The sequence below is a fragment of the Lithobates pipiens genome, unplaced genomic scaffold (genome assembly GCF_037356315.1).
Source record: "Lithobates pipiens isolate NorthernLeopardFrog02 unplaced genomic scaffold, aLitPip1_a1.2 Scaffold_18, whole genome shotgun sequence".
NCBI lineage: Eukaryota > Metazoa > Chordata > Amphibia > Anura > Ranidae > Lithobates > Lithobates pipiens.
Window position 1 is genome coordinate 332715308 of NW_027507758.1, and position 15422 is coordinate 332730729.

At 41.1% G+C, this 15422-nt stretch overlaps 1 protein-coding gene across 1 annotated transcript in view; it reads right to left on the minus strand.

Annotated features, from left to right (window-relative positions):
* The window catches only part of LOC143988073 (dynein axonemal heavy chain 5-like), a 310868-nt gene that overhangs the window by 111170 nt on the left and 184276 nt on the right, over positions 1-15422 (minus strand). Inside the window, exons 62-67 of the mRNA XM_077487337.1 lie at positions 10847-10996; positions 9529-9603; positions 8486-8656; positions 5685-5837; positions 1801-1905; positions 1544-1710 (exon numbers count right to left, since the gene is read on the minus strand). Of these exons, the coding sequence (XP_077343463.1) occupies positions 1544-1710; positions 1801-1905; positions 5685-5837; positions 8486-8656; positions 9529-9603; positions 10847-10996 (821 nt within the window). The remainder of the gene's footprint in view (positions 1-1543; positions 1711-1800; positions 1906-5684; positions 5838-8485; positions 8657-9528; positions 9604-10846; positions 10997-15422) is intronic.

The window sequence follows — 15422 nt, forward strand, 5'->3', positions numbered from 1 at the left end:
TTCTTTTTTTGGAACCTGTGTCCCATTGGGGAGATTTACCATCACCTTCTGTCCAGTAACCAAAACAGGAAGTGAGAAAAAATCCCTGGAAATTAAAGGAGGAGTACAGCGAAAGCTTGTTTGTGGATCACAGGAGTGCAGTTCTTTCTGCACTCCTGTGACCCACTTTCAGCAGACAGCGGGCTGAAGACCGTTGTCAGTTGACATCACAGAGGTGGTCCAGGCTCAGGGCAAGATCACAACAATGAAGTCGGGATCTGTCTACATGCCTGGGCCGGCACCCGGCTCAGCCTCTCAGCAAGGCACTGAGAGCCCGAGCCGGGCTGCTCCCACCCCTTCACAGCCCAGCACTCCAGTGAACACGAGGGAGCAGAGCAGAGAGCTGCTAACTGACAGTCATCAGCTCTCTGCTCAGAGAGCTGTGAGAACCGAGCGTTCAGCTGTGTTTTAACACTCGGTTCTCAGTCTTATAGCTGGCGGGGGACAGATGCAGCATTGGTTCGTTGCTATATCCGGCTAGGTAAGTATGTTAAAAACAAAAAAAAAACACCCATACTTTTCGTTTTAAGGGAATCCCTTGGGGACCCCAAAGTTACCAGAACTAATGCCCTCATTGGAACACATGCCAAGTCACATCTAAAAATTGCTTGTGACCTCATTGGACAACTAAAGGTTTAATGAATCGGGTTAACGGAAAAAAAGTTATTATGCAAAACCAGTCAAATGAGGACTTGCAAGCTATTTTTGCTCTATTGTGACTTCTGCTGATTCTAAATAATGGAGTAAGAAGAGTACGAAATAGAGTATGGCTCTGTTGGTTGCAAATAATTACTCAATCAAAGGCATTGCAAATGAGAAATTTGTGGATGCTCTGAACATGCCATCTTAATTGTGGCATCTCTATAGTAAGGAAAGTCCTATCTTCATTTTTAATCTAGGCCTAGCCATTATTAACAATGATTAAAAACTGCATATGCAGCATTTACAATATGTGTCAGGTGAATGTTTCTATTGTGTTTTCTGCACATTTTACTAATGAGACGTTTATGTTATATTGAGTATTTTTCAAGTTTCGCCTGGGAAATACAGTTAAAACAGATATATAAGTACAAGTAAGCAAAGTATACAGAATAGCTTTATTAATTTCATGGGCAATATATTATCTGATTGGAATATTCTCTCTCCCCGTGTTTACCTACTCATCCCAGTAGCTTCTTTAGCTCTAATGATAGAAACAAACCTCAGCCTGGGTAACCCCTGGGTATGCTCCTGACAATCACTAGAACTGCAGGAGCTATTTGAATGATTTGGTTGGTAGCAAAACATCTTTAACATTAAAAACCAAGTCTGATTAAAGCTAGGTATGATGACCTGGATGAATTAGAAACTTCATAGGCAGTGAGATTAATGTTTGCCTTTTAAAACCACCCTCAAAAAAATACATACTTAGTCAAGGCCTCCACTTTTATAAAATACTCTTGTATGCATATGGGTTTGCCTGCAAAAATGTTATCATGTTTTGGTCTAGTGCAATACAACTCACCCCTTCTCAGAAGACAGTACTCTGTGTATACGAATTATCTGCAATACAGCATTCTGTGATAATTCAAGGTGGAGTTTTTGGTGCCCAAGCTCCTCATTGTAATGTTGTACAGTGGTCTTCAGAAAACTTTGCACATCATCTAGTTTGGTAACAGACTGTAGCAAGACCTGAACCAAAAGACAATTAAAAAGCATCTATCATATGAAGGTATAGTAACATGGATATATAATAATAATAAATTACTGCATATTTATTACCTTTACACCTTTATTCTCTGTGCTATTCTGATGAGAAAACTTCATTTCTAGAGGAAATGTTGTAAATGTTTTTTGGAGTGAAGACTCTCCAATGTCTGGAAAATACTGACCAAAAAAGAATCTATTAATAAATATGCACAAGGTAGAAACAAGATAAAAAAGCTCAGCAGGGCAATGTCTGTGACCATCATTTGAAAACCTTCATGATGTAAAAAATGCTTAGACCTACACACACTTTTTTCAGATATATTTTATATTTACAAATAAGTGAATATTAGCAAATAGAATAGACAATTGAGTTTTCCAAAATCCCTTCCCCAAACCAGTGCCCATATTATCAATTTGCAGTTAAACACCATGACAGGAGCCAATTCTGATGCAATATGTAAACCATTATATGGTAAAGATTTAATATGGGGATGACATTATCACAACAAATGCTAGCCCAGCTACACTTAAACTTTAATTAAAAGGTAGAACATCTTCAGTCTACAAAAAGAGCCATCTTCTTAATTGTCAGCTTTAGTCAAGAATAAAGGGAATGCACCCCCTGCTCTAGAAATCCACTGAATAGAGCAGGTCATGTCATCAGCTGTCTGCTTACTAAAAAATGCAATTTAAAAAAATCCAAGCCATTGGAATGGGTCTCGGTCAGTGGGACATCAAGGGTCAAAGGAGGAAGATAACTATTACTGTTTGCTGTTTCAGAACTGAGCGAAAGGACATAAGATACTGCATCAACATTATTTAATGTTGATGTAGTGCCTCATTTACTTTTCCTTTAGTATTTTCAGATTTTTACTTAGCTGCCTTCAGAAAGGACAGGTGATTATGTGTGGGGATGGACACCTGTTCTGGTAACCTTTTGATGTGCCTTAAAGTGGTTGTTAAGCCACTGAGTGTTCGTGCTACAATCTCCTCTATTATAGTAAAAGATGTGCCCCAGCGTGAGTTTTTCCAAAAATAAGCCTCTTTATACCTTATTTTATAGCGCAGCTCAACGCTCACGCGACTGGCCACCTCTCTCCTCTATCGATCTGACAGCTACAGCGGGTGGGGCTGAGAATCTTCCTGCTGACGTCAGCCAGGCGGAGTAGAGAAGAGAGGCGGCCGATCCCGTGAGCACCGAGCGGCGCTATAAAATAAGGTATACAGCGGCTTATTTAAAAAAAAAATATATATATATATATACACACACTGGGGCACATAATTCACTATAACAGAGGATGGTCTGGATTTTAGCTTTGAAGAGATATGTTGCTTTCTTTTTAGAAAGTGAATTACATTATTTCAGTCCAGAAACAGCAAGCAGTAATAGGTATCTTCCTCCTCTGACCTTTGATGTTCCACTGATTAGGACCCATTCCAGTGGCTGTTTAAAGCTTTCTGTCCTTTAGTAAGCAGAAGGTTGCTGTATATACATACTGTGAAAATATTATTATTATTATTAAGGGATGGCATGCAGGTTGCCTAGTGTTCAAGCAACGCATCCTCAGACCCCCGATTTCGTTAGTGACTCCAGCTCATGTCATTAATGCACAAACATGGCTATGGTTACACAAAATGATCTTTTTTCCACAGTGGTGCTCTTTATTTGGAATACTTTTCAACAGGACTCCTCTTTACAGAATATAGTGATGTGTATTATCTATGAAAAACACATACCCCCACATTGTTGCAAAACGAAAGTTGCTTATAAAGAAGATGAGTGCACATGCTCAGCGTCATATCCAGAGGTTGTCTTTTTAGAAATAGGCGTACGAGCAGTGATGTAAGTAACCCAGTTAAAATAAACAGAGTTACTTAACATGGTAACTCAGTTCCCATTACTTGGTCGGCGTTACCACAATTACATCTACAGCCCGGGAGGCCCGCCGTGGCCGCGCTGCCTGGCCGTTCGTTCTGCCGCGGGGATGGGGGCTTTCACCTTCTGAGCTGAGAAGAGGCTGAGACTCAGAGAGACTGTCTGGACCGCCCCATCCCACCCCGCCTATCCGGAGAGAAAGAATGTAGGGTGGCAGGGCGGACACTGAAAAATCAAGTCAGATGACCAGCTGACACCAATCGAGTGAAGGGGAGGGTCTCTCTCTCTCCCCATGAGGAAAAGCACCCCCCCAAGCACCACCACTGCCAACCCTGTCACAGTTACTTTGCTGAGTAACTAATTACTTTTTCAATATAGTAACCGATCTACTAACGCAATTACTTTTTGGAAGAAGTAATTTGTAACTTAACTAATTACTTTTTTAAAGTAAGATGACCAACACTGCATACGAGTGCTGCCAGCATTGCTGCAGAGGTTGAAGGGGTGGGAGGTCAGCCTGCCAGTGCTCAGACCATATGCTGCACACTGCATCAGATTGGTCTGCAGGGCTGTCGTCCCAGAAGGAAGCCTCTTCTAAAGATGATGCACAAGGAAGCCCGCAAACAGTTTTCTGAAGACAAGCAGACTAAGGAAAGGGATTACTGGAACCATGTCCTGTTGTCTGATGAGACCAAGATAAACTTATTTGGTTCAGCTGGTGTCGAGCGTGTGTGGCAGCAGCCAGGGGAGGAGTACAAAGACAAGTGTGTCTTGCCTAAAGTCAAGCATGGTGGTGGGAGTGTCATGGTCTGGGGCTGCATGAGTGCTGCTGGCACTGGGGAGCTACAGTTCATTGAGGGAACCATGAATGTCAACATGTACTGTGACATAATTAAGTCGAGCATGATCTCCTCCCTTCGGAGAGTGGGCTGCGGGGCAGTATTCCAACATGATAACGACCCCAAACACACTTCCAAGATGACCACTGCCTTGATAAAAAAAGCTGAGGGTAAAGGTGATATATGTGGCCGACTTGATAGACCATTTGGTCTTTTTTCTGCTATCACTCTTTCATGTTTTATGTTTGGAAATGGGGGGGGGGAGCTATATTGCATTTCACAAAATCAAATCACAGACTAGGGTGAGTGACTATCTGGTTTCGCTGCAGCTTAGTCTACATGGAGGTTCAGGATCTTGTGATGCAGTAGGGTTCTGTTACTAAGGTCGGGTCCATACTGGTCTGACATGAAAGTCCCACAACTTCCGATCTAACTTTGCCCTGCAAAATCGGTCAGACGTCGGTCAGACTGAACAGGATCCAACTTGAGATGAGTGCAACTTGGGTCTGGTATGGATTTGGGTTTTTTTTTTCAATAAATTTTGCAGTGCTAACATTGCCTCTGAGCACAAGTTGCATTTCACAAGTCGGCAGATCAGTTAAGATGCTTATCTGACTTGGATACAAATTCAGTCATACTCAATAGGCTGAAATCGGACCAAAGTTTGACCAAGTAGTGCAGGAACCTTTTCCAAAGTTGGACAAACACAAGTTGGACCAGTTAAGATGACTCTCATTGATTTATACACATCATGTGACATGTGCTCTCAAAGTCGGTGTTTATGTCGCATCAGTGTGAAACGACCCTAAAACTGGAGAGTGCAAAATCTGGGGCAGCTTTTCATGGTACCCAATCAGCCCCTAACTTCGGCCTGTTCAATTAAGCTTTGGCAAAAAAAACTGCAAGATGATTGGTTTTTACGCAAAGCTGCACCAGATTTTGCACTCCCGTTTTAGTAAATCAACACCAGTGTGTTAGGACCTGAACAACAAGATTGTTTGAATTACACAACTCTTATTACTAGCTCAGCAAAAGCATTCTGCCTTGTAGAGCTGGTTCAAAGAACTAATTAGAATTTAACTAACCAATCTGATTCTAGTAAAATGCAATCTGATCTTTAAGTATGAGTAGCCACTCCTTACTGAAAAATTTAATAGTTAAAATTTTTTAGCAGGTTCACTCAGTCACTAGTAAAGAACATGAAACATGACTGTATGCTTATGATCAATAAAATAACATACCTCTTTAATTTTCTTGGCCATTTCTGAGTCAAACCAGTTGATATCTGCATGTCGACACAGCCTGTCTCGTATAACACGATGAACTTCATGTTGCCAATATGCTATAACAATACTACGGTCTTCACGATCTTCACTGGACAGTTTTCGAAGAGACTACAACATAGTAAATGTTATGTGTAAGATTATGTTATGCATTTCTCATTATACAGTTTTATTTCATATGTAATGTTACAAAGCCTTCTTTCTCTTGGTAAATGAAACAGCAAATCATTTATGAATAAAAATCATTGAAACGGTCAGATAATTCTGTTCTATACATTCTTACTAATGCATAATAGGTTTAGTGGCATCCCCGACCTCCAAAGGCCTAATGGTGACCTCCAGAATCAGGGAATGGCGACATCCTTTCTTGTAGTGTGGGTTATTAGGCATGGTGGGTGTATTGCAAGTTGAATGATTGGGCACCAGTCACTTTTTGGAATGCAAGAAAAAGAGATTTATTGTCTATTAACAGAACTGGTGGAGAGAAGGTTAGGGCCAAGACACCCTTAGACAGATGCAATATTAATTGGCAGACTCTGATACAAAAATAATAGGCAGGCAGCTATACAGGTAGAGGGCCTTTAAGCTGGATGCAGCAACTGTATTTGTAGAACTGTTGTCTCATATGGCAACTGAACTTTGAACAGTCAATAGAGATCCATACACGTAACTGACAGTAACCCGTTATAGATCTTCTCTCACATCTCACAGTATCCTACTGTAGATCTTCACTCACTGAGCTCCCAGTCTCTCACTAGACTTCAAGATCCCAGACATTACTGGATCCTTTGAGCTCTTTCACATCTAAACCCGCTGTATATTCCTCAAGCTTCACCCCTGCTAACCCGCTTGGTCCTTGGCTTGGCACTCGGCTGAAGCTTTCCCACTTTTTCCCAATTCTTTAATGGTGACTGTGTCTCCTTTATCTCTTACATTGATCCTCACTTGCCTCTGATAACAGGAGTGGTTGTCCCATGTGGTAGCTGCTTCTCCCTCACCCCTGGCAACGATGTGGTTCCCCATCCGATGGAACCTCTGCAACTTGGTTGGGCTTCCGCCCGAACCAAGCACCAAACCTGTGCCGCTTCTCTCAAACCTGGATAGGCTTCAGACAGCCTAGCAGCCAAGTGCTCATGGGATAGGCCTCAGGCTTCTGGCCTCGCAACCCAGAGCCTTGTGACACATCCACCCAGACAGCCTTCCAGATGGCACAGAACTCCGATTACCTGACCCCTCCCGAATAAATAACCTCTCCCAGCAGGCCAAGGCACTAAATCGATAGACCATTTGGTCTTTTTTCTGCTATCACTCTTTCATGTTTTGTGTTTGGAAACTGGGGGGGGAGGGTGGGGGGAGACAGGGCTCTATTGTATTTCACAAAATCAAATCACAGACTAGGGTGAGTAAAGGTCTGGCTGTACTGCTTCACTGCGGCTTAGTCTACATGGAGGTTCAGGACCTGGTGACGCAGTAGGGTTCATTTACTAAGGTCGGGTCCATACTGGTCTGACATGAAAGTCCCACAACTTCCAATCCGACTTTGCCCTGCAACATCGGTCAGACGTTGGTCAGACTAAACAGGATACGATGAGATGAGTGCAACTTGGGTCTGGTATGGATTTTTTTTTTTCAATACATTTTGCAGTGCTAACATTGCCTCTCACAAATGTTGCATGTCACAAGTTGAGCGGATCAGTTAAGATGCTGATCTGACTTGGATACGAATGCAGTGATACTCAATGGGCCGAAATCAGACCAAAGTTGGAACCAAGTAGTGCAGGAACCTTTTCCAAAGTTGGACCGACACAAGTTGGACCAGTTAAGATGGCTCTCATTGATTTATGCGCATCATACGACATCCAGCTGCCTGGACCTATGGCAGTCTCAGCCTCTCAGCAAGCCGCTGAGATGGCCACTCCCCGCCAGTGCTCCAATGAGCGAGGAGGATCAGAGTAGGAGAGATGCTGACTGACAGGCAGCATCTCTCGAGGAGGTGAGAGAACGGAGCCATTGGCGGTGTTCGGTGGCTCGGTTCCCAGTGAAGAGGCGGTGGGGGACAGATGAAGCATCGCTCTGATGCTGCATCCACCTAGGTAAGTATAAATGTGCAAAAAAACTTTTTAGGCTCACTTACCTTTATTTTCGTCACTAAATCTGTTGCTTTTCAACAGAACAAGCTCTTCTAAAAAATGTTCAGTTTATAGTGTTGTGACAAACCATTTAACACTGACCAGTGTTTACAATGATCAGCTTTTATTTATTCATGTAAATCTTTTTTCCCAAAAAGGAAAAAAAAATAGCTGTAACTGCTTGTGTAACTGTAGTGTGAGTTATTTAAATCTGTTAGCTAGTTAAATCTGCTAGTATATCTAACACTTCCCTCCTCCCAGACTAACAATGCTGCAGTCCAAAGGTGCCCCTGTGTTCCTTCATCCAGAGTGTAGGCACTCTAATACAGGAGGTGTATTACCGACCAGGTCACCAGGTGAAAATAGAGGGAAAAAAGCCCAAAAAAAGAAAATAAATGCAGCCACCACATCTAAGGATTGTTAAACTGCAATTAATAACATTTTTGGCGTTGGGTTTAACACCACTTTAACCTATCACGGTATGACAACTTTATGAACTGAACACAAGTAATATCAGACACATTTATGTCAATATCTTAGACATTTTCCATCTTAACTTTGGCTGTTGACTTAAAATATGAGACAATAAATAACAGCATAGATTCCAAATGCAAATTAACTAAATTTTACCTGGAATACTTTGGTGATCTCTCGTAAAGAGAACCGGTAGTGTTGTCGGCCTGGTGTAGAAGATGGTACTAACACTTTCTTCACAGACTCCAAAAGGTGGCATGAAGCATTGACCAGGGATAGCTGAAGGTCTTCTTGTAAGGATAGGCCATCCTTGTCACCCATATTTGCCTGCATTGAGAACACCAATTATGTGCTTTATATCATTGCAAGCCTTATTACCCCAGAATGCATTTAGTTCTCATGATCATTGAGTAAGCCTCATTATTTATTTGTCAGATGTCAAAGTTTCTTCTACCCACAGAGGCCTGGCATTTGACAATTAAATGTAAATGTCTTTGAGTTGATGGGATAGGGTGCATTGAGAGAAGTTGATGTAATGAATGCAGCCTGTAGTCAGGGTCAGTGAAGACTTACCTGGGCAGAAATATAGATTTGAAGACTTGCAGGCACCACACGGTGCCTGAGCTATACCACTATTACCACCAAAGGCTCTTATTATAACAGGTCAGCTTTACTTTAAAGTGATTGTAAACCTCAGATATGAAATATGAACAATGCATATTCTCCTGTACTGTGTATTTGCCTCCACCCATAGCACTGAATGTGATTTCTCTCAGGTGCCTCATTCCTCCGCTATCAGCATGAGTCAGTTCTGAAAGGTTTTCCCGCCACCAAGAGATAAAAAGGTGATGGGGGAGGAGAGCTCCAGAACACAGTCTGTGACTAATATCCTTATCTGTGTATGTTCTCCGTATACTCCAATCAGGGCTCAGAGAAGTCTCCACTGAGATTTGCGTTGTCAGACTTCAGATCTATGCCCCCAACTTTTCAGAGCTGAGAGATTCTGTGTGAATTCTGGACTTTGAATAGATGTAGAGAGCAAATTGCTGCAGATAAATGGGTAAAACTTATGTAGGAGGATTTGTTTCATTTTTGTCTATCATCCGATGCTAGTCACTTCACTGGGTGTATGTGAAGGTTTTCAACCACTTTAATGTCTTCCCTTCAATCCAACAAGCTACATTATCAATGACACTTACTTCCAGTATAGAGAAAATTACTTGTCGGAGCTGGGAGCCCCCAATATCCGGAAGATGAAATATGGAAAAGTGACGCTGATGAGAAAATAGACATAAATTAATGTAAATCTTTAGAAAATGTCTTGTAGGAATATATATATATATATAAAAAAACAATGAAACGGGCCTAGCTTTTTTCCCTTTGTGCCACTTTCTGCTGTGGCCATACAGTTTGCCCACTTCCTACCCATAGGTCGTCATATGACGTCCTGCACTTGGAGTGGAGATGACTGAATGATACCTGCACCTGCAGGCATCATTCAGATATCTTTTTTTTCATCTGGCGATTCCCTGCAAAGTAAAAACAATCATGGCAGCTGTTTAGCCGCGTGATTGCTTTTATAGGTGGTTTACCATAGAGCTGGCTGTGGACCAGATGGTCCTCTGACCCTCTCTATGACCCTCGGAGGCCAGAAACAATGCCATGGCAGCTGTAAATATTGCCAAATTTTTTGCTGGAAAGCCTAAGATCGATTTTTTTTATATCGCAGCATAGAGGAAAGATCTGGGGATTCATAGACCCCAGATCTCTTTGTAAAGAGGACCTGTCATGTCCTATTCTTATTACAAGGGATGTTTACATTCCTTGTAGGGAAAAAAAAAGTAATCAAAAAAAATTAAATAAGGGAAAGTGTAAATATAAAAAAATAAAAAATAAATAAACAAAAATGTATTTTTTTAAAGTGCCCCAATCCCCCAATGCAGAAGCAAACACATATGTAGGTTGTGCCCACATATGTAAATGGCACTCAAACCACACATGTGAGGTATTGCCATGAACATTAGAGTGAGAGCAATAATTATAGCACTAGGCCTTTTCTGTAACTCTAAACTGATAACTTGTAAATAAAATGTAAGCGTAGCCTATGGAGATTTTTAAGTACCGAAGTTTGTCTCCATTCCACGAGTGTTTGTAAAATTGCTGTGCAAATGCGTAATGTGACATAAAAAATTTCAATGGCTGCAATTTTATTCCCTAGGGTCCCTGCTGAAAAATATATATAATATTTAGGGGTTCTTTTAACAAAATAGTTATTTTTTTTCATGTAGGAAAGGAATGCCAGAATTGGCCCAGTAAGGAAGTGGTTCTATGCTGAAGTTTTTCTTTAATATTATGTTTTCCACGTTTTTACATATTCTAAGGATTATTTGCTTTGTACTTAAGATAAAGTGAAAAAAATATAAAAAATGCTGTTAAGACTGTTTTACTTTATCACATCAAACATATCCATTTATAGATAACAGGAATGGGATACATCAATGTTATAACCCAAACTACCAATAGCCGCTGTGCCACTGTTCTCTGTGTGTTGTTGGCATACTGGGGTAGGGCCATCACAGCTCTGACAAGGAATCCTTCCAGCATCTGCCACTCAAAAGGTTTGTTCAGTCTCACCAAAACTTTATCATCAAGAATCATTCTTAGCAGCTGGATGAGAATATAAGACGACAATTAGGAACAAGGATTAATCGCTTAACATCTGTTACTATCCGAAAGTTTACAATATCACATTTTTACAAAATATATTTCTTCAACTCATTGATTGGTGGATCTGTAGTTTTGTTCTAATTATACCCTGGTTTTCAGAGTGGGTATCAAAAGACCAAAGCTGCAGATGAGGATTGTGCCAGAGTTACTTTGTTTACGCATTTTCTCCATTCATTGAAAGTACCTGCTATCCTTTCTATTTAGTAAAAAGAACTGGTAAGAAGAAAATTACATTTTCGCTGTTCATATTTTAAACATCTTTTGCCTGTAAAAGTATCATAGGTAAAATTGAAATGTGATACTGGTTTAGAACCGGGCAACAATAAAGCCATTGATGACAAACAAACACACGCACCTATTGGTTACACACTTGAGACTAGATTCATTCAATATTAATTACTGATAATATAATGACTACATTACCAGAGCAGGGATTTTTTTTTTTTTAAATCAAAATCGGGGATCTCCAAACTTTCTAAACAAAGGGCCAGTTTAATGTCCTTCAGACTTTAGGAGGGCTGGACTACGGTCAGTAGTAGTATACTCCTCGTTCTTGGTGGTCAGTAAAAATAAGAAAGATACCTAGTTACATAGTTAGTCAGGTTGAAAAAAGAAACAAGTCCATCTAGTTCAACCAAAAAAAAAAAATACAGTCCCATATACACAATCCTTCACCCACAGTTGATCCAGAGGAAGGCGAAAAAACCCAGCAAAGCTTACTCCAATTTGCTACAGCAGGGGAAAAAATTATTTCCTAATCCCCTCAGATTTTCCCTGGATCAACTTTACCTATAAATGTCAGTAGTCAGTTATATTATGTACATTTAAAAGAATCCAGGCATTTTTGAAAGCAATCTACTGAGCTGGCCAGAACCATCTCTAGAGGGAGTCTATTCCACATTTAAGCTCTTACTGTAAAGAAACCTTTCCGTATTTGGAGATTAAATCTTTTTTTTTCTAGACGTAAAGAGTGCCCCCCTGTCCTCTGTGATGACATTAAAGTGAATAACTCAACACAGTTCACTATATGGACTACTTATGTATTTGTACATGTTGATCATATCCTCCTTAATCTCCTCTTCTCAAGAGAGAATACATTTATCTCCTCTAATCTTTCCTCATAGCTGAGCTTCTCCATGCCTCTTATCAGTTTGGTTACCCTTCTCTGCACTTTCTCCAGTTCCTCGAAATCCTTTTTGAGAACTGGTGCCCAAAACTTAACTGCATATTCCAGATGAGGTCTTACTAATGATTTGTACAGGGGAAAAATTATATCTCTTTCTCTGGAGTCCATACCTCTCTTAATACAAGAAAGAACTTTGCTCGCTTTGGAAACCGCAGTTTGTGAGCTTATGCTCTACCAAAACCCCCAGATCCTTCTCCACTATGGATTCCCCTAGTTGTGCTCCCCCTAGTATGTATGATACATGCAAATTCTTAGTCCCCAAGTGCATAACTTTACATTTATCAACATTAAACCTCATTTGCCACTTAGTTGCCCAATTAGACATAGCATTGAGGTCAGCTTGTAAATTGGAGACATCCTGTAAGGATGTTATTCCACTGCATAGCTGGATGTTATCTGAAAAGACAGAAATGGTACTTTTAATCCCAGACCCTATATCATTTATAAAGATATTAATAAGTAAGGGTCCCAACACTGAACCTTTGGCTACACAACTACTCTCTGAATTATTTTTTTAGCCAGTTATCTGTCCATTTACAAAATGATCTTTCCAAGCCTGTAGACTTTACCTTACACACGAGCAATGTGTAGAGAACTGTGTCAAATTCTTTTGCAAAATCCAAGTGTAGTACACTGATGTTTAGGCAGGGTTGCTAGTAAAATTATCTGCCAAGTGATAGTTACCTTGACCAATTGATAGGAGGTCAGTTGATTTCATCCTAATTCTGGAATTGCTGCACTTTTCTCTTCTGTCACTAGATGGCTGGGCATCTGGTGGCATTAGATAAGACAAGGGCATTGCAAGGACAGATTAGGAATGAATGGAGTGTTTCAGCCAATGGGCAGGGATTTTCTTGGGTCCCTTGGTCTGCTGGGAGAGCCTATTTATTTGGGTGGAGTCAGGTAATAGGGGTTCTGTGCCACCTGGGTGGTTGTCTGGGTGGACGTGTGTTGCGTTGCCCCGGGCTGCTAAACCAGAGATCTGAGGCCTATCCCAGGGACATCTGGTTGCTAGGCTGTCTGAAGGCCTATCTGGAAACAAGAGAGCAGCATAGTGTTGGGACTCCAGCTTGCAGCCCAACCAGAAGTAAAGGTTTTGCCGACCTGAGAACCTGTCATGGTTGGGGGTAGAGGGGAAGCTTTCGCCACTAAGGGACCATCCACCTTATTACTGGGGACCACTGTGAGTAGCTTAAGCAAGTACCACAGTAGTATTCTCACCAGCCGGGGATGGTGAAGAATTGGGAAACTTCAGCAGATGTCAAGCCAGGGACCCAGCCAGTGGAGGTGACGCCTACAGAGCATTATTGTGTGCCAAGCCAGGGACCAAGCAGGCCAGTGGGGTGACGTTTGAAGAGTAGTTGTGAGTTACAAGCTAGGGACTCAGCAGGGGTGATGCTTGAGGAAGATACTGAGTAAGAAGTTGGGAAGAGCTCAGGTGATCCAGTGGCAATGGATCATCAAGTTTAAGTGATAGACTGGGAGCTCAGTTGAGTGAATATCTACAATAGGAGATAGAAGAAGTGAGGGAGTTCATTACAACCTTTGTTAGAAACTGTTTCAAGATTGTTGCCATAGGAGACAGCGGTTCTGCTCATGCAGATGTGGTGTCTAGCTGAATGCTTTTCCCTGCATGGTTGTCTACATATAGAAGTCTTGGAGTCTGCCAATTAATATTGCATCTACTTAAGGGTATGCTGGCCCCAACCCTCTCTCCCACAGTTCTGTTTAAGAGACATAAAATCTCTTTGCATTCTAGAAGTCTGGTGCCCATCAATCTACTTTGTATTACACCCTCCATGCCTTGTAACCCACTCTACACAGAAGGTTGGCAGCTGCAGGTCATTATTGGGCCTCAAGGGCCCCGGGACTTGGCTACATAAGAATACCACGTCCAAAGCCACCCCTCTGCCCGAGGTTTTACTTATTTTCTCATAAAAATAAATCAAGTTTGTTTGACAACTTCTATCTTTCATAAATCAATGCTGTCTGTTGCTTAAAATATTTTTTTCCAGCAAGAACTATGTGGTATTTTATTAAACTTTCCAGTATCTTCCTGACTATAGAAGTTAAACTAACAGGTCTATAGTTACTTGGTAAAGACTTTTATCCCTTTTTAAATGTAAGACTTTGATCCCTTTTTAAATGTAATACATAGTGCCTGTGATTAGTAAGAGGAGGAATAGTGCCATATCATTGGTGTCAGTAGAAGGAATAATGCCCCATCATCGGTGTCAGTGGAAGGAATGGTGTCCCATCATTGGTGTCAGTGGAAGGAATGGTGCTCCATCATTGGACTCATTGGATGGAATAGTGACCCATTGTTGATGTCAGTAGGCGCAATAGTGCCTTGTATCGATGAGAGGAATAGTGCCCTAAGAGACAGATAAAGGCAAGCAAAGAGCCACATCTGGTCCACGTGGCCAATTTTGGAGACCACTCATACAATTCATCTTTACTAAGGAGGTAAGGATGGATAATATTGGGCTCATCTAATCATAGTCAGCCACAATCATTTATAATTTCACTGCCAGCAGTTTCGAAAACAGATCAGCTACCTGATTGATATAATTGTTTAAAGGGAACCTGTCAGTAATAAGGGAGCTGCCACTGCTGACTTATTGTCTAAGATGCGGACTCCCATCTTTATTTTAATTTATACTAGGTCCCCAATCTAGAAAAATCAAGTGGCCAGAGAACTGTGAATTATGCGCAACATGCACATACGTATTATATGTTAATAATATATTATTATTACTATTTAATATATATTAACTATTATATAATTATGTTATATAAATAGTTGTCTATGTAACTGAGTGCCTTAAAAGTTCCACACATCCACATTTTTGTTTTGGTCATTAAAAATGCGGTGATATTGGCACCTAGGATAGTCACACTCATGATAACTATACCCTAACACAAGTGAAATAAAGGAAAAAAGAAAAACCTAAAAAAAGAAAATTAACCTGCTATGGTTAACCACCCCATGCAGATACCTTGGCGGGCGGACCTTCTGCGCTAAATCACGTACATGCACATAATTTCGTGCACTGGGTCTGGGGCGTGCATGCACCACCAGCAAAATGCTGTGATTGGACACAGGAGACAATCAGCAGGTCCGGCAGACGCGCTGCCGCCGATTATTCTTAGGAGAGAGAGAACGGTGATCTAAGCGGA